We start from the raw sequence: 18,653 nt of genomic DNA, 5'->3' as shown, positions 1-18,653 counted from the left end.
ACTATCTTCCTTGGAGCCGTGCTGTTTCTCTTGCACTTGGAGGGAGATCAAAGTTTGGCTACTTTAATGGTGCCATTGAAGCTCCTGTAGTCACTTCTTCTACCTAAAAATCGTGGCTATGTAAAAACCAGTTGGTCATGTCTTGGTTGCTTAACTCCATGGAGCGTAGGATTGCTGAAATTTTCAGCTATTCTGAGTCATCTATGCATCTGTGGAAGCAAGTTAAAGAGATGTATGGAAAGCAAAATAATTATGCCCGTGTCTTTCAGCTTAAAGAAGATCTCTCGAGCCTACAGCAAGGAGCAAAAGCCTTTGTTCAACACCTTGGCAGCCTTACAAGTATGTGGAATGAGCTCGATGTTTATCGTCCCCACACCACTGATGCCATTGTGTTGATCAAGAAAGCAGAAAAAGACAAGATCATTTAACTCTTGGCAAGCTTAGGTCCAAAGTTCGAGGATCTCAAAAGCCACATTTTAATGAATGTTGAACTTCCTTCTTTCATTGGTGTTTGTGCCATCATCCAAAGGGAAGAAGTAAGGAAGAAAGTCATGAGCCAAGAGACTAAAGACAGTATCCCTGAACATGATCATGTAGCTATTTCTTCGACTAAGGGAATGGTGAACTTCACTGCCAATTTTGCTACACTGATCAATGATTTTGTAGCATACCTCCACAACAAACAGATGCATAACAATAGAGATAAAGCTCATGTAGCTGAAAAGAAAAATAACATAGCCTCCAGGATGTATCATTTGCCTTATCTATCCCTCAGGCAGAAGTGGTAGTTTTTTTAGCTAAAGTTTTCCCTTAAGATGATGTATCATTTGCACTTATGGTTGCACAACCTCCAGGACTCTCTACTTCAACATTGCTCTTACTGCTTGCCCATTCATGGACGACACCGATGCATTAAAGACATTGGAAGGCTTGCTCGTGATTCAGTGACATGGCTTCAAGGACTTAGTTTTTTTAGTAGCATCTTTAGAGGTTTTTTTTTTTTTTTTTATTTTATTATTATTATTATTATTATTATTTTATTGTTGCCTTTGTAATAAAATTGACTTTCATTAATGAAACCTTTAACAAACCCTTATTTTCTTATTTTGATGTGACTGAACTCAAAGTTGAATGTTCAAGTTGCCTATGTACCCTTAATTAGGGAGGGATCAAGTCATCACGTAGTTCAATTTTTTTTTTTTTTTTTAGGCCGTACGCAGTTTATGCGCTTGTAGGCCAGGAGCATATATTTTTTCTCAGGCATAGTATCTCTTCAAGAACTTGCCGTTTATAGGGCCAATCCTCAAGCCATCTTCCTCCACGACCTTGTAAGCACCATTTATGTAGACCTCTTGTACTACATAAGGTCCATCCCACTTCGAGGTGAATTTGCTTCTCGTCTTGTGTGTCGTGATGATAGGCCTATGCAATGCAAGGATGAGATCTCCCACTTGAAAAGAACGAGGGTGAACTTTCTTGTTGAAGGCCTTGGAGAGTCGTGCTTGATAATACTCCAAGTGCTGCTGAGTTACGAGCCTTCTCTCATCAAGCGCTTCCAACTCTTGAAGACGTAACTTTGCATTCTCTTCATCAGTCAAACCTTCTTGTATAGTCATCCTTAGTGGGGAATCTGGTTTTCCAGTGGCAAAAAAGCCTCCACGCCATACACGAGCGAATACATTGTAGCTTGAGTAAACGTCTAGCGCGTCGTCCTATATGCGCAAAGCACTTCGCTTACTTTCTCGTGCCAGTCTCTCTTGGTCCTACCAACGACCTTCTTCAAGAGGTTGCATAGAATTTTGTTGAATGCTTCCGCGAGGCCATTGGCTAGGGTGTGATACATTGAAGACTTGTGTTGTTTGAATTTGAACTTCTCGCAAAGCTCGTCCATTAGGCGATTGGAGAACTGCTTCCCATTGTCCCTAATTATGTAACGAGGCACACCATATCGATGAATGATATGCGCCTTTATGAAATGAATTACCATCTCCTTCTTTACTTCCTTCAGTAGGATAGCCTCCACCCACTTAGAAAAATAGTCTGTCTCTGCCAAAATGTAGGCTTCCCCAGCAGACAACTTTGGTGAAATTGGTCCAACGATGTCCAAACCCCATGTGTCGAAAGGCCATGAAGCAACAATCAGGTGTAATGGCTCTGGCGGCTGATGTATGAAATTGGCAAGCTTTGCACATTTTTGCGTAGTCAAGGCAGTCATTCAGCATGGTCGGCCAATAGTAGCCCATTCTCCTCAGTTGGAAATGTAGCTTAGGTCTGAACTGATGAGCTCTTCATACTTCTTAGTGAGCTTTTTCCATTGCATGGCTGGCCTCTTCTTCTCCCAAGCAAGCATTCCCTCAAAAGAACGTCGATAAAACGTCTCCTTGTAGTAAGAGGTGCTCATTGTCTAACTTATGTGCGGTGCCTGGGATCATCCGCTAGCTTTCCATGTTCCAAGTAGTCAATCAATGGTTGCCTCCATTCTTCTATATCAACAGGAAGCACGGATATAATATTTGCATGTTCTAATGGTAACTCAGTGATGAGCAAGATCACCCACTGCTGGCAAACTAGAATGTTTACAGCTTTTCCTTCTTTCAACGTTACGTTTGAAGCCAAGTTGGTGAGAGCATCTGCCATTTGGTTCTTCTTCCTTGGAACGTGCTCTAGTGTGACGGCATCAAACCTTTGAAGCAGTTGCGTAGCCAACTAGTAATATAGGACAAGATCATCATTTCTTACTTTATATTCGGTTAAAAGCTGATTGATCACTAGTTTAAAATCCCCATATACCTCTAGCATCGGGATCTTCATCTCTACTGCTATTTGGAGTCCAATGATCAAGGCTTGGTATTCCGCGACATTGTTGGAACACAGCTCATTTAGGCAAAAAGAGTAAGGTAAAACTTGTCTCTATGGTGATACAAAAACCACGCCTTCCCCCGCTCTATCCGTTTGCGCTGACCCATCAAAAAACATCATCTATGCTGGAAAGAGATTAGCATGGAACACTTCTTCATCTGGTAGGTCATCTGAAACTTCTTAATCAATTGGGATCAGGTTGTCTGCCTAGAAGTCTACTAGAGCTTGTCCCTTGATGGCATTTGCTGGGATGTAGATAATCTTGTATTGATTCAGAAGCAACTCCCATTTAGCCAGTCGCCCTATTAAGACTGGCTTTGACATGACTTACTTAACCGGGTCGGCCCATGCAATTAGGTGTATTGTGTATGCATGCACGTAATGTTTGAGCTTATGGATGGTGAACACAAGGGCAAGACACATCTTTCCTATTAGGGAGTAGTTCAACTCAACGCCAGTGAGAATTCGACTGAGGTAGTAAAGCACTCATTCTTTCTAAGATTCATTCTCTTACGCCAAGAGTGCTCCAACTAAACTTTCTTGAGTGTTGATGTATAATCTAAGTGGTTTTTTGGGCACAGGCGTCCCTAATACAGGTGGATTTGGTAAATACCTTTTTATGCTTTCAAAGGCATTGTGGCAGGCTTCGTCCCACGTGAACGGAACATCCTTCTTTATGAGTCAACAAAACGGTTGACAACGCCCTTCCAGGTTAGAGATAAACCATCTAATGAAGGCGAGTCGTCCTTGCAAGCTTTTCAACTCACATAGGTTCCTTGGCTCTAGCATACTTTGGATGGCCTTGATCTTGGATTAATCAACCTCAATGTCGCGATGTTTGACGATGAAGCCAAGGAACTTCCCTGACATAACACCCAATGCGCACTTCAAGGGGTTCATCTTAAGGTTGTATTTTCACAACCTGTTGAACACTATTTGCAAATCTATCATGTGATCTATCTTTTTTTTGGTTTTGACCACCACATCGTCGACACAGCATTTGACATTCTTGTGAAGCATGTCATTGAAGATTTTTTGCATGGCACGTTGATACGTTGCTCTGGCAAATTTTTAAGCTAAAAGGCATCACCTTGTAGCAGTAGATACCATTCGAGGTGAGAAACGCCGTCGACTCTTCATCCTCTGGTCCCATTCTTATTTGGTTGTAACCCGAATAACCATCCATGAAAGATAGTGCTTCTTGGCTTGTGGTCACGTCCACCATGATTTTGATGATTGGGAAAGGAAAATCGTCTTTCAGGCAAGCATCGTTCAAGTCACAGAAGTCCACGCAAACCCAGATTTGTCCTGATTTCTTAAGAACAATGACAATGTCTGAGATCCACCTAGGGTATTGTACTTCTCGAATGAAACATGCCTCGATCAATTTATCAATCTCAGCTTCAATTTGGGGGATGAGCTCCAATCGAAAATGCCTCTGAGCTTGCTTTATTGGACGTACCCCTGGCTTGACTACGAGGTGGTGTACAACGATGCCGGGGTCCAGACCTGGCATCTATTTGTATGTCCATGCGAAGATGTCTTTGTACTCCAGCAATAGTTGGTGGTATTCCTCCACTTTATCTGAACTCTATAGTGCACTGGCAAAGATAAGCTTTGGTTCTTCGCTTGTGCACAAATTGAGTTCCTTCTAGTCATCAATAGTTGTCTGCCCCCGTTCTTCGAGTTGCAGTGGAGCTTCTTTGATGTCTTCTTTAGAGACTTCGTCCTCATTGGCCTCTTCAACTGTAATGTGGTAAACACCTTGGACCATCTCTTCTTTGTCATCCTCTTAGGCTTGTTGGTTCGACGATTGACCTCTATGTATGATTGTGCGTCATTTTACATTCAACTGACCATCTGCACTCACGTCTAATGTTAACCGACGTTTAAAGCGTGAAGGGATTAGGCTTCGAATCTCATTGTTCTTGGCTATGCCAAAGGGTCTTCTTTTTGCAGAAATTGAAATTTTATTTTTCTGGAAGGCTATTTTACCGCTTCGAGTCTGTCCAAGGCTGATCTTCATGGAGGAAAGCCAGATTCTCTTTCTTGTCCATTTGGGTTGGTTAGCCCACCAAACACAGAACTTCGAGAGACAGATGCGCCGAGTCAATTGAAGACAGAAGTCCGGATCTGACCACCGATGCGATACAATGCAGAGGCTCGAGACATTGAACTGACCAAGCGATTGAACACTGAAGTTCATGGAACAAGCTTTGACTCTTCCTTATCTTCCATCACATTCACGCTAATGTGTTGAGTACTACCCTTTTTGTCTTTTCCTTTACCTAAAATCTTAATAAGTGTAACAGGTATAAAGCCAAGGCCTGCCTTTGTCAGCTTGACTCCATAACTGCACTCCTTCAACTTTTTATCGGTTTTAGTGAGGTCGCACCTCTATTCTCTGATAATGCCCAAGTTCTTCTTTCCGAGCTTAGAAGAGGAAGCGAAGTCACACTCGGCCCTTGCCATGAGCTTGTAAGCATTAAGGTCGAAGACGCCCTTAATCCTCTTGGTAGGAAGAAAACCACGCTCTGTTACGTTTTGCATCAGTCTAACGAAACTTTGCAATGATGGCTTTGAAACATTTGAATTATCTAGCTTTGGTAATGGCACAACTGTGGTTACCTTCAAGAGCTTTACGTCTCCTTTGTCCAGTTTTCTTGAATGCTTATTGTTTCTCTCTTTCTCAAATAGGGATTACCCAAGCTTTCTCCTTGACACTAGAATGTATCGGAGGACTGGTATGTTCAATCCTTTTGGGGATGCTCCACTCTCCTTTGATGTCAAGCACTCTAAATGTTTGTCGCCACTTTTCTTAGGAAATGACACTGCTTGCAGCTTTTCCTTTATAGGCAAGGCTTTGCCTGTTGATTGGATCTCCATGGGGAGGGCTTCTGGCACTATGTCTTCATCCATGTAAAACTTGGCATCAACGAAATGTGACTCTGCTTTGGTGAATGGCTTAGTATCACTATGTATTGTTTTCACTCCACTTCTGTAGAATTTCAAGCATTGATGAAGAGTTGACGGTATAACTCCATTCTCATGAATCCAATGTCTCCCCAAGAGTAGGCTGAAAGAAGTCATTGCATTGATCACGTTAAACAACGTATTCAACTTTAGTTTTTTAATCACTATCTCGACCCTAATCGTGCCCATCACCCTTTGCCCACCTTGGTTAAAATCTTGGATTAGAAGGCAGCTCCAAGACAGCTCGTCTATTTTGATTCCTATCTTCATCATTGTTAACTTCGGCATGAGGTTTATGGCTGAGCCTCCACCAACGAGCATGCGCTCTACCTTTCGCTCTCTTGCGTACCCTGAGACAAAAAATGAATGATTGTGTGGTTTCGACCCTAACAATAGGTCTTCGTTGGTGAAGTTAATGACAACACATGTAGCATAGCACATAGCATATTTATGAGGTCGAAGTTCTAAACCTCCAACTTTGCATGCCTTTGACAAGTAGTTGTCGAGATCCATCAATGCTTTCGCTAATGCCCTTTGTATTTCGTCAGGCAACTATAATGCTTCTTTCACACCAAAATGCAAAGGCACGCCTTCTGTTTGTGGAGGAACCTCCTCTTGCTTATTGATAGAATCCTTTTCACTTAAATGTTCTTCCTCCTTAACCAAGTAACAAGCAACCGTGATTAGACTGTGTTTGAGGAATCCTTTGGGAAAGTACTCTTGTAGGGCCATTGGAGTTTGGTGCTTCCAGATCTTAGGCTCTTCTCTACGTGTCGGCTTTGTCATCCTTGCGGCATCTCTTGGTTGAGTCTTCGAATCATGACAATGAAGACTTCCTTCTTGCCCTAGCTTTCTTATGTGAGCAACTTACGGTTGCGATTGACGTGTAAGATCCCACATCGACCAACTGAGATGGGGTGATGTGCCTTATATGTACATGCTCCTCTCCCTATAGCACGAGGCCTTTTGGGAACTCACTAGCTTCCGATCCCATAAGAACTCCGAAGTTAACTAAGTTTAAGCGACAGCTGTCCTAGGGGTGACCCCCAAGGAAGTTCTTATGCCGAAACCCAAGAACAAATCCATGAGGGCGTGGCCTAAAGTGGACAATATCTTGCTATGTGGACTGGGATGTGACAATTTGGTATCAGAGCCACTCTGCCGTTCGGTGCGAATGTATTGGCGAGGACGCCGGGTTCCCCTTAAGTGGGGTGGATTGTAAGATCCCATATCAACCAAGGAAGTGGGGTGATATGCCTTATATGTACATGCTCCCCTCCCTATAACACTAGGCCTTTTGGGAACTCACTGGCTCCATATCCCATAAGAACTCCAAAGTTAAGTGAGTTTGGGCGAGAACGATCCTAGGATGGGTGACCACCCCTCCCCGGGGAAGTTTTCGTGTTGAAACCCAAAAACAAAACTGTGAGGGAATGGTAAGCCCAGAGCGGACAATATCGTGCTACGGCGGAGGCGAGCAGGGATGTGACAATTTGGTATTAGAGTCACTCCTTGGCCGAAAGTGTGCCGACGAGGACGTCGGGCCCGTGAAGGGGGTGGATTGTAAGATCCCACATCGCCCAGGGGAAAGTATCCTCTATGCCTTATATGTACATGTTCACCTCCCATTGCAAGATTCGTTTTAAGAACTCACTGGCTCCAGATCCCATAAGAACTCCGAAGTTAAGTGAGTTTGGGCTAGAGCAGTCCTACGATAGGTGACCCTCTGGGAAGTTCACGTGTCGAAACCCAAGAACAAATTCGTGAAGGTGTGGCCCAAAATAGACAATATCTTGCTATGCGGATTGGGATGTGACATGACGTGCCTTCCTTCGTGTCACTAATGTCCATCCTTCATTGTCATTAGTTGACAAACCATTAGGGAGGTCTATGTTACTTAAGCGACTTAGTTCATTCATGGTGTTTGTTATTCTCACATGAAGCACTTCATGTTTCCCTTTTGACGACTGTGGTCGAGGCTTGACTGGTGATAAACAAAGAGGCACCGGATCAAAGGATCCAAACACAATGTTCGTCGTGTTTACCTTTGCAGCCTCCTCAAGGTCTAGCTTGATTCTTCCTTCTTGAGCAAGTTTCATGATCAACTTCTTTAGCACAAAGCACTTGCCTATCGGATGACCGACGATGCAATGGTACTTGCAGTATTTTAGATCATTCACCCGATTCATTTCTTCTGGTCATTTACACTCGGGCAGCTTAATCACCTTTTTGTCGAGCAAATCTTCCAGCATGGTAGCCACATCGAAGTCAGGGAATGGGTAAGTCTTTTCTTTAAGCTCCTTCAAGGTGCGCTTACATCTCTCCTGGTCACCAAAAAGGTTCATTCCGTTTCTCTTCCTTCTTTTTACCTTTTAAGGAGATCTTGACAGGAGTTATGTCTTGTGTAAAGATTTTGATGAGCGTTAAGTTACTGCCATTGTTTCCCTGGTGGGTTTCCTTGCAACCTTTTCCACCTTTGGGTCAAAAACTTTGTCCTTCTTGTGGTCGGCGTTCAACTCTTTCTTTCCATAGTTGGCGATTCTCAACTCCATGTCGTGGGCATAGGTAGCCAACTCTTCAAAGGTTTAGGGCTTAATGCCTTGAAGAATGTAGTGTAATTCCCAATGCATGCCTTGTACACACATCTCGATCAGGGAAATCTGAGAGTCTGTATTTGCAGTCAAGACTTAGAGTGTGCCATCAGTTGATGTAGTTAACGACTAGCTCATCCTTCCACTGCTTTGTATTTGTAAGCTCCATCATGGTGACGGTGTGATGAGTGCTGTAAAAGAGATTCAAGAATTCTCGCTCCATCTGCTCCCAATTGTTTATGGACTCAAGCTCCAGGTCTGTGTACCAATGGAACACGCTTCCCTTCAAAGAACGAACAAACTGCTTTACGAGGTAGTCTCCCTCAATCCCAGCGTTGTTGAAAGTTTCAACGAAATGAGCAATGTGTTGCTTTGGGCTTCCCTTTCCGTCAAACTTCATAAACTTTGGTGGTTAGTACCCCGTCGGCATCCGCAAGTTATCAATCCTCTTGGTGTTTAGCTTTGAGTACATCAGTGCATCCCTCGAAGTGCCTCAATATTGTGCCTTGATGGTCTTTGTGATCATGTCCTGGAGCTGCTGGATGGAAAGAGAGCCCATCAATGTAGCTTCAACGTCTGGTTTCTGCTTATCTCCGGCCTCGTTGGTCAGACGCTCCTCTTCTTTGCCAGACTCCTGGTCATTTGGATTCTTCCTTGGGTCAAGACCGACTCCTTCATCATGCTGCACCCCCAACTCATCCATGAGAGTAGCAATCTACAAGTCTTTTTCTTTGAAAGTTCTGGTCATCCTTGCAATCACCTCAATCATCTGAACCAGCTATTCTTCAATGGAGGTAGCGCCAAGGGTCATGACTTGTGCAACCAAAGGATGTGACTCTCTTTTAGACATTAAGGATGTTGGCGAAGTCTCATTCATCCATGCGGCGGTTACTGGTTAGTGATCTGCAATAAGCTCCCGCGCTTGAGTCTGCATCCGAAGCTAGTGACATTGAGCGCTCTCATGAACCTTTTAATGTGAACGAACCTTGTTAGCCGCTCTGAGGTGTCCTTGTGCTTACCACAGCAACATGTTGTGGTGCACCCAAGGATGTTAGGCTGATGACGGGCTCATGCCCCTAACGCTCTCCTTGCTCCCTTATAGGCACCAACTTTGAAGTGGCATGTTGAAGAGTGGTGATCGCTTTCGCCTTGCTCCGGGTTGTGACGCCAATGGATTCTCCTCTCGCAGCAAGAGTGCTCAGGCTCCTTCCCTTGGTTGTAAGAACGGCTTGTTCCTTCTTTGATGCCATTGACTTCGAGGTGTGCTTGGATTTCTTGAACGGAGAAAGAAATGAGAGATAGAGATGGTCCTACTAGGCGTGCCAAATTTGTAAATACGAAGATCCTACGACAAATAAAACAAGAACACGTGTACAAAGAATATGTTTTTGTAAATGAATTTGTAAGGTTACAATCTCTTTACAACTTGATCCTCTGATTCGATCTCTGAGGCTTGTAGATGTGTAGTGTTATTGATCCAAGGGTCACGATGACTTGATCTTGGACGAGGGCCGCAAGGTTTGGCTCTTGGCAATGGAGGAACCGGCACGTATAGGGGTGCATGTTGGTTCTTGTGATGTATGGGTTGTTGATCCAAGGGTCACGATGACTTGATCTTGGATGAATAAGGGCCGCAAGGTTTTGGCTCTTGGCAATGGAGGAAACTAGAGAAGCCAAAAAATGCTTTTGCTTCTTTCTTGTTGCTTTGCTTTGAATGTGTGATTTTGGGATGTTTGATACCTTGATGGAGAAGCCTATTTATAGGCTTTGAGAATGAATCACCACCACAATTTTTTTTTTCTTCCCACCCATTTGTGGCCTAACTTATGGCCTAATTTTCCCACTTAATATAATTTTAAACTTGAAGTGGCCTAACTTATGCCCTAATTTTCCCACTTAATACAATTTTAAACTTGAAGTGTGCTTGCTTTGTCATTGCCCAAATGAGATAAACTTGTTTTGATCCGTAATGGATTGAAGTGTGCTTTCCTTTTCATTGCCCAAAAATGAGAAAAAAACTTGTTTAATCCTCCAAGGGTATTTCTTCTGATACCCTTCATGCACCCCTTTTCAATATGAGATGATTCGTCCGATTTCGTTGAGTCACACGCTATATGTACAATTTGTACGACACTTGGCGGATGCCATGTATGCTCTGGCACGTCGAAACTTTAATACGTTGGGAAACATTTATTTTACCAAAATTTCGATGCCTACAAATTTCACCCAACATTTTAACTTAAGGCCCGGAGGAGTACTGAACAATGCAACCCAACAGATGCCACTGAGTAATATAATAAAATCCGGATCATATACTTCAATAATAACTGTTTCGTTCGTTGAATTGCAAAATCAAGCGACGAAAGATACAATATAAAATTCTACTATTTTACGTCGAGCAATGACGACGATCTTCCCAAATCATACGATGTGTAATGGCTACAACTTCCGTCCTGGAGCTAAGCACAACACCTGCCGCAGCTGCTCTGCACTGTTCATAAGGTTCAATCGTTTGTCAATTGTCATACACCAAAGTACTTTTAGGAAAGTAAGATGGCTTAAAAGGAAATGCACTTCAATCTAATGTTTGTACATGAAAACTAGGAATTATTAATATACCTCTTTAGTCACCACCTTATCACTCTGCTGGACCTACCTCCGCGCCGAAAATTATTCCTGGTAAAAATTAAAGACAAATAATAATTACTACTAAATTACAACAATCAATGAAACCAAATTAGAGGGTTGTGTTTATCATTAATTACATATAATAATCGGTCATGCTACAAATATGGAATTTGTGAAGTAAATGGCGCACACACCTGTAAGTTGGAGTTGATGTTTCAGCTGTCCGATCAGTCAGTCTGAGTGAAGACAATGGTCTTGCAAGGAGCTCGATTGGATCATCTTCATCGCAACTCGATTGGGCTGCAGCAATAGCCTGAGCCAACTTCTCATCCTCATCAGCATTAAAAAAGCATTCTCGTTTCTTCGCGTCAAGAATTAGCTTCTTCCAAATTGAGTTACTGTTAATCAAGGTCGATTCGTTCCCCAGTATCCAAAGACAATGCCTGCACAGACATAAGAACGAGTAATTAACTTTTAAAACCACCAATTACTCAGACAGTGCTACAACTGAGCTGCACTTCGTCAAAGAAGTACCTTGCACGTGTTAGAACCACATTTGCTCGTTGACGATTGGAGAGGAATCCCACAGAGCCCTTTCCATTACATCTGACAGTGGATATAATTATCAAATCCTCTTCACCACCTTGGAATCCATCAACAGATCGCACGCTTACGGAGAAGTCTGAGCCAGCCGAAACTTCACTATACTCTTTGACTCTCTCTTGAATTGCATTAACTTGAGCTGCGTAAGGTGATATTACCCCAACACTAACCTTCTTTTTTGTGCGAGTGAATTCTGTCAAAAACAAGAAAAAATTAAGAAAACTAAATGGTATACTCTAAGAATGTTTCGAGCAGCATATATATTCTAAGAAAAATTAAGAACATAATCAACTAGCTTACAACAATAGTAACCTTTGTAAAGGCTAGAAACTATCTCATAAACCACAGCAACCTCAGCCACGTTTTTCAAACTATGCCCGCGATCAAATTCTTCTTTCCCATTTGCTATGTTTATAAATGAGTAGGATCCGTACATTTTTCCATCAAGGAAGCACTTGTTGTAGCTCACTTCACTGACATTTGGACCATCTAATATCTGATTGTCGTAAAACTCCATTTTTGGAAACAAGCTGATTGAAGGATGCATCCTGTACTGGACATTGAGAAGGTGCTTCTCGTGTCCCAACAGTACAAGTCTTTCAAACAAACTTCTTCCCAATTCAGCCTTCTCGGAGATCTAGCAGTTTAGTGATCAAATATATTCAGTTGTTAAGACAAATTATATATATAAGCTTCTAATTAATAATATGAATACCAAAGAGCATGTAAGAAGGATAAAACTGAAACCTGGCTTTTAACCACTGCAGGGAGTTGCCTCTCATCTCCTATGAGAATAGCATGGCGAAGACCTGGTAGTTGTAATGGAATTGTTGACTCACATTCTTTAAGCTGAGCAGCTTCATCAATGACTAACAATTCCAGGGGCACCATTCCGTCTGTATGCAGTCTGGCAGAGCTTGATGCGGTACAAAATATTAGGCAAGCCTTTGCCAGGCACAAATTTCTTATTGTTTGTGCATCATTCGAACTCGGAACAGCAAACGCACGAAGTGACTTGAGAGTACGAGTGCAATCTTCTTGAAGTAATTTTAACTGCTCATTAGTAACACCAGCCCAACTAAATATAGATTTAATCGACTTAAGCAACCCTGCAACTCTGATCATGCCTTTCACCACCTCAAGTGAAATGCAAGATGTTGGCAAGTGAGTGTACAAATTTACCATACAAACTTTCAAATGCTCACCAATGAAACCAAGACGGTTCTTCACAAACTCCTCGAACGTCAGAAAATCATTGTCATCATCGCTTGTTGAGCTGCTATTTTCACTCTCTTCATCATGCATGTCATCCTTAATGTGTATTTCCTTCACAGACTTCTCAAGTGTCAGAAAGTTGTTCTCATCATCGCTTGATGAGTTGCTGTTTCCACTTTCTTTACGTTGCTTGTCATGCTTCTGTTTTTCCTTTATGTACAATGAGTACTGCCCCTCTGGATTCTCAAGTAAACTTATCATCAATTCTAACCAATGATTCCATCCACTCAACGGGGAAAAACACTTGGTCAGAATACTAATACGCCTATCAAGAAATACCTCAAAAAGATCATTATAACTACGAATCTTCATTCGCTCACCATTCCCAAATAGAATTATGTCCCCAAGCCCATACTTATCATACTCAAGAGACTGGTTAACCAACCTCACGAGTCGATCTGTAACTTCTAACACAGCGATATTGGTTGGGGCACATGTTAGTGTTCTGCACTTGAACTTATAGAGGGCAAAGAGTGAGATGCTGACTGTCTTCGTTTTCCCAGTCCCAGGAGGGCCCCATATTAGATTGATGGAATTTTGGTGTTTGCATTTACTCAAACTGATAGAGTTTAAAACTGCAGCTTTTTGAGATTCATTTAGATCACACCACATTTCTGGCCATTTAGTCGAAAGGGAATCAAAGCACTTTTCTTTAGAAAAGCAAATTGTACATGAACTCCGACCCTGTAATACACAAACATAAAAGAATTATTAACAATCTAAAATGAATAAGCAGGTTTAATGCACATGGTGTTGAAGGAATGACAGAAGATTAATACCTGTGATGAACTGGGTTGCACTTGCAACAGAGTCTTAATTAGATTTGTGTTTGCGTCATCTGAATTCAAGGCTTTCCATACACGAATATTTGTTGTCATGTTCATCAAATAGACAGCAAACATTGTTTCCCTCTTGCCCACAGTATGCGTGTATCCTCTTGTATCGATATGCTTTGACAAGAGTATTGAGAGATTATTTACTCTAATTTGATGAACATACGCAATGAGATACGAATTTCTGGACCTGTTCAAATGATCAACGCATTTTGGTTTAATATCAGTCAAGGCAATGAGATCTCCAACCTGTGGCACATACGTTCCTACACAAGTAACATCATAAAACAAGTCTTTACGAGGTCCATGATTCTCAGAAGCCGTAACAGTCAGAAGTTCGCAAGTAGGTGCCTTTGATAGATTCGTCATGCTTGATAGTAGATCAGCATGTGTTTCCTCAACAAGTGAAGGGATGAAAGATTTCATGTAACTCATCGTGGTAGAAAATGTGTCAGGAATCTTTGTCACCTGTAAGTTGAAATGAAAGGAAAATTGTCGTTGTAATTTTACAATACGAGCGACAAGTACATGATCGAATAAGAAAGAAATTAGTAAGAACCGGACAGTGGACACAGTACAAATTAACCTGATTTTCGTAAAGCTTTGCATTGAGAACATCCTTAAGTGACCAAGAGAATACGACATTGATTAAGCCTCGACCTGCTGCAAGTCCATAATTGTTCAACTTATTACTCTCCTCCAGACGATCCATTACGTACAAATTGATCGATCTTCGGATGATAGTCGCAATGACTCGAGTTTAATGAATATTGATGAAGCCAATGGCTTCAATTAGCGTGGCTCTCCTTTTTATTTAAAGTATGTACTGAAATATTTTGCTTAGCAAGTAACTTGACCAAGACTAGTAATGTACGGGCTACAGAGAGAGAGAAAACTTGCCAGCCAGTGGGTATCAATGTTTTCAATTACTTTATGATTCATGTGCTTTTTCTTTTTCTTCCTTTTTTAGGGGAAAATGGCACAGATACCTGGACACCTGTAAGTTGTAGTTGATATTTTGCTTAGCAACCAAGTAAAGGACTCAGGAAAACTTGACCAAGACTCGTAGTCTACAGGCTACAGAGAAAGAAAACTTGCCAGCCGCAAGGTATCAATGTTATTTCGCTTTCCAACAAATTGATTGTACTGTAATACTAATCAATGAAAACATACATACATACATACATATATATATATATATATATCTCAATGTTTTAAAAAGTAAAGGCGAAGTTAAGGCATTTAATGGATAGCTTAGTCTCGGCTAATGCGATAACCTAACAGTACCTAAAATTATTATAATACCGCAACAACAACAACCAAACCTTACCCCACTAAATGGGATTGGTTATATGAATCTTAGAACGTAAATGTGCTTAGTTTTGCTCCAAGTCTTCTGCTAGTTCCAAGTATTCCATATCTTTTCTTAAAATCTATTTCCAAGTCTTTGTAGGTCCTCATCTACCCATTTTTCCCTGAGCCTCCCTCTTATAGTCGCATCTTCTAACCAGAACATCTGTAGGTCTTCAGTTTACGTGTCCAAACCACCTTAACCGATGTTCTCCATCTTATCTTCAATTGCAGCCCTCCTACTTTATCTCGGATATCCTCGTTCATTATCATATCCTTTATGTGTGCCCACAAATCCAATGAAGCATTATCATCTCTGCTACACTCATTTTTTGCACGTGTTGATTTTTGACTGCCCAACATTTTGTGTCATAAAGCATTGATGGTCTTATTTGCCATCCTATAAAATTTTCCCTTAAACTTTAGTATCATACGATGATCACACAACACATCTAATGCACTCATCCATCCAGCTTGTATTTTATGGTTGAGATCTCCATCTAATTCTCCACTCTTTTGCAAGATACATCCAAGATAACGCTTCACTCTTTGGTACTTCCTGATCTCCAATCCTCATCCTATCTCATTTGGACTTCTATTGCCACTGAACTTGCACTCCATATACTATATCTTTGACCTACTTAAGCGAAAACCTTTAGATTCCAACCTCATCCACATCTCATAGGGACTTTAAGTCCTTACCTTTTTGCGTTGGTAGTGGACAAGTTAACAAGACATACTCAAGATGATATCCTTTGGTTATGCTTTTCGCAAATGATATAGTGCTAATAGATAAAACATAGGAGAGAGTAAATGCAAAGCTTAACCTTTGGCAAGAAGTGTTGGAATATATATATATAGATATATATAGATATATATATTACCAAATGGGGTGGAACTACTGGTAGGAGGCATAGCGAAATGGGGCAGAACTACTGGTAGGAGGCAAAGCCTTCCATAGAATATAAAGTGCGGAAGTAAAATATAAAATAGCAGCAGGAGGCATAGCCTTCCATATAATTCAGAGTGCGAAAGTAAAGCATATAAAGAAAATAATGAATTAAATGTAATGATGCAAATATATTTTTGAAAATAAGTTTTATTGAAAACTTACTGCAATGCAGATTACAAACAGGTATTGCCTAATGGCAGATGAAATAAGTAAACAAGGTGGAGCTCGCAGGCATCCTGAATAATATGTATTACAAGTGTTTGGAAATATTCTCTGTTCTTTTGAATACGCAGAGAGTGTTTAAAAAACTATATCCGTCCTCTGAAGATGAGTCCTCCTTATAAAGAGCGAGGAGACTGAATGAGGCTTGCCAAATGGATCCGGGAATCCCGCTGTCTTCTGAAGAAGGCTGACAAAGCTGTGTAATCACGTTGTTTCTTCTTCAAAAGTTGAATGAATAGTGAAGATGCTTTGATTCTTTTACAAAAGTTAAATGAATAGTGAAGATGCTTTGATTCTTTTACAAAAGCTGGATGAACAGTGACCTTTTTGTTTTTCACTATTGGAGAATAATGCCTTGTCTTTTACGGAAGAGATGATAGCAGCTACTGCTGATGATGTTGTTTGGCTGGCACAATCACATGGGCAAATACTGTAGGTTAATAATCAAATGGGTCCTGGGCATCTTGAAGATCTGCTTGATCTGCCCATTTGGAGGGAAGTTGAGATGAGGCATCAGATGCGTCAGAGTCCGAATCTGAACCTTTTCTTTTTTGTAGCATTGCTGCTTCAGCCATGAGCAGTTGGGCCATATCCAGAAGCTGGGTAGACTTTGCAGATTTTTCTTTCTTCGAGCTAGAGGACTTAGCAGGTTTTCCTTTGAGGGAAGATGACGGACTAATGTCTGATAGGGATTGAATTGGCTCCTGGGTTTTTTGCAACTCAGGAAATTGTTGATGAACTGGCAAAGCTTGTGGGGACGAAGTTGAAACTTTGATTGGCAGCGCCTGAGAAGATATCTGGGGAAATTTCATTTTTACAAGATCAATAATTTTTTGGTGGTTGAATTTATCCCACCATTTTACCCATCGGGATCTGTAAATACCACCAGTGTCTACTTCAAAGTTCCATTTGAGAATCCATGGAATCTTATACTTGGCCATGAGCAGTGAAAAAATAGTAACTCTGTTGTCGAAACGACTTCTGTCAAAACTGGGTTGGAAATTGTTTGTGAGTACATGACGAAGGTCATCTGGAATGATAGAAGAGCTTGGGCCATGGGAAGCCCACCAATCTGGAAACCATGCAGGAAACCGTAATCTGAAATTTTTATCAAAGGTTACGAACCATGAATGACTAAAGTCTTCTGTCTGGTGGAGAAAAATGTTGGTCCATGCTTGGATATAATCATAGTAATTGTAATGATTGTTTGGGATGAGGACATGCTGAGTATGAAGGAGTTTTGTGTGATAAAGGGGAATTCCCCATTCGAGTTCGGTAAGGAATTTTCCAATATGGAGTGAATGATACAATATTTTGTTTTGATGAGTGGTACTGTAAATTGGCTTAATAGCAATGCTTTCTGTTTCTGAAAGGATAGCCTGGTAATATTTTAGGCTTTTATAGGATTCAGTTGGTAAGAAATGAAAATTTGGTGGAAGGAGTAATTTGGCAATGCGCTCTGGGGGTTGGTTTTTGTCAATGTGAAGAGGGATGCTAAAAAGCTTTTCTGAATTGGGATTTTGGACATATGGGGATGTTTTAGCATAGCTAGGTGTTTTAGGCTGTGAAGGAGCTGGAGAACGAACTGAAGAGTAGGGATCATAAGGGGTGGCTAAGGCCGTTTGGTAGTTTGGTCGGATATTTCCTACTGTTGATCCTAAGGGAGTAAATCTGTTTGTAATGGCGAGGGCCGATGAAGAGTCGGGAATAGACTCTTGTTTTACTGGTGCTGGGGTTTGGGTGAGAGTGGCTGGAAGCCTTCTTTGATTAGGATTGGAACCCATTCTTCCCCTGCAAAAATTCTCTGGTCAGAAAATCTGGTATGCAATTCTGGCTGCCTTTAATGTATTCAATGTCAAAATCAAAAATACTTAATATGTCTTGCCAGCGTGCAAAAATTTGTTTTGATGCAATATTTTGAACATCCTTTTGTAAAACATGTTTTGTAGATTTGCAATCAACACGAACTAAAAATTTTTGATTTAATAAATCATCTTGGAATTTGCTAATGCATAATACAATTGATAAAATCTCTTTTTTAATAGTACTATAGTTACTTTGAGCCGGATTCCAAATTCCTGAATGGAAACGAACAATTTGTTCAGGAGATTCGGAAGAAGTTTTTTGTTTGAGGATACCTCCATAACCGATATCAGAAGCATCGGTCTCGACTATTTTGAGAGAGTCGGGAGTTGGAATGCCAAGGCAAGGTAAAGTCTTGACATGATTTTTTATCTGTTTAACAATGGAAGTATGATTTTGAGACCATGATGGAGGATTCTCCTTGAGACGATCAAACAAAGGTTTACATTGTTGACGAAGATGAGGATAAAATTCTGAAACATAATTGAGAGAACCAAGGAATCT

General features: G+C 41.2%; 1 protein-coding gene across 3 annotated transcripts; it reads right to left on the bottom strand.

Moving 5' to 3' along the window:
• Positions 1 to 10,715: 10,715 nt before the first annotated feature.
• Positions 10,716 to 14,607, bottom strand: LOC125471252. 3 transcript variants are annotated; one of them, XM_048571482.1, is made up of 8 exons: positions 14,349 to 14,599; positions 13,709 to 14,230; positions 12,402 to 13,613; positions 11,967 to 12,291; positions 11,586 to 11,847; positions 11,246 to 11,494; positions 11,043 to 11,099; positions 10,716 to 10,909 (listed from the first exon to the last, which is right to left on the bottom strand). In XM_048571482.1, the coding sequence occupies exons 1-7, from the start codon at positions 14,472 to 14,474 to the stop codon at positions 11,051 to 11,053; spliced, it is 2,745 nt and encodes a 914-aa protein (XP_048427439.1). In that variant the 5' UTR covers positions 14,475 to 14,599; the 3' UTR covers positions 10,716 to 10,909; positions 11,043 to 11,050. The 3 variants fall into 3 exon arrangements, with proteins under 3 accessions (XP_048427439.1, XP_048427435.1, XP_048427446.1); XM_048571478.1 differs by having other exon boundaries at positions 10,716 to 10,914; positions 14,349 to 14,597; XM_048571489.1 differs by lacking the exons at positions 10,716 to 10,909; positions 11,043 to 11,099; positions 11,246 to 11,494 and having other exon boundaries at positions 11,707 to 11,847; positions 11,955 to 12,291; positions 14,349 to 14,607.
• Positions 14,608 to 18,653: the final 4,046 nt, after the last annotated feature.

This window comes from the organism of the source record quoted next, unplaced genomic scaffold (assembly GCF_019419815.1).
Source record: "Pyrus x bretschneideri cultivar Hongxiangsu unplaced genomic scaffold, Pyrus_bretschneideri_v1 Contig106, whole genome shotgun sequence".
Classification (NCBI taxonomy): Eukaryota; Viridiplantae; Streptophyta; class Magnoliopsida; order Rosales; family Rosaceae; genus Pyrus; species Pyrus x bretschneideri.
Note: the sequence above shows the minus strand (reverse complement) of the source record. Positions and strands in the feature narration are given on the sequence as shown.

Bases quoted from the DNA above. Each gene is read 5' to 3' on its own strand.
- LOC125471252 (XM_048571482.1), bottom strand. From the start codon at position 14,474: ATGGATCGTCTGGAGGAGAGTAATAAGTTGAACAATTATGGACTTGCA. The intron at 11,848-11,966 runs GTTACTATTGTT...TGTTTTTGACAG, and splicing joins AGTTTCTAGCCTTTACAAAG to AATTCACTCGCACAAAAAAG. The intron at 11,100-11,245 runs GTGTGTGCGCCA...AATTTTTACCAG, and splicing joins ACATCAACTCCAACTTACAG to GAATAATTTTCGGCGCGGAG.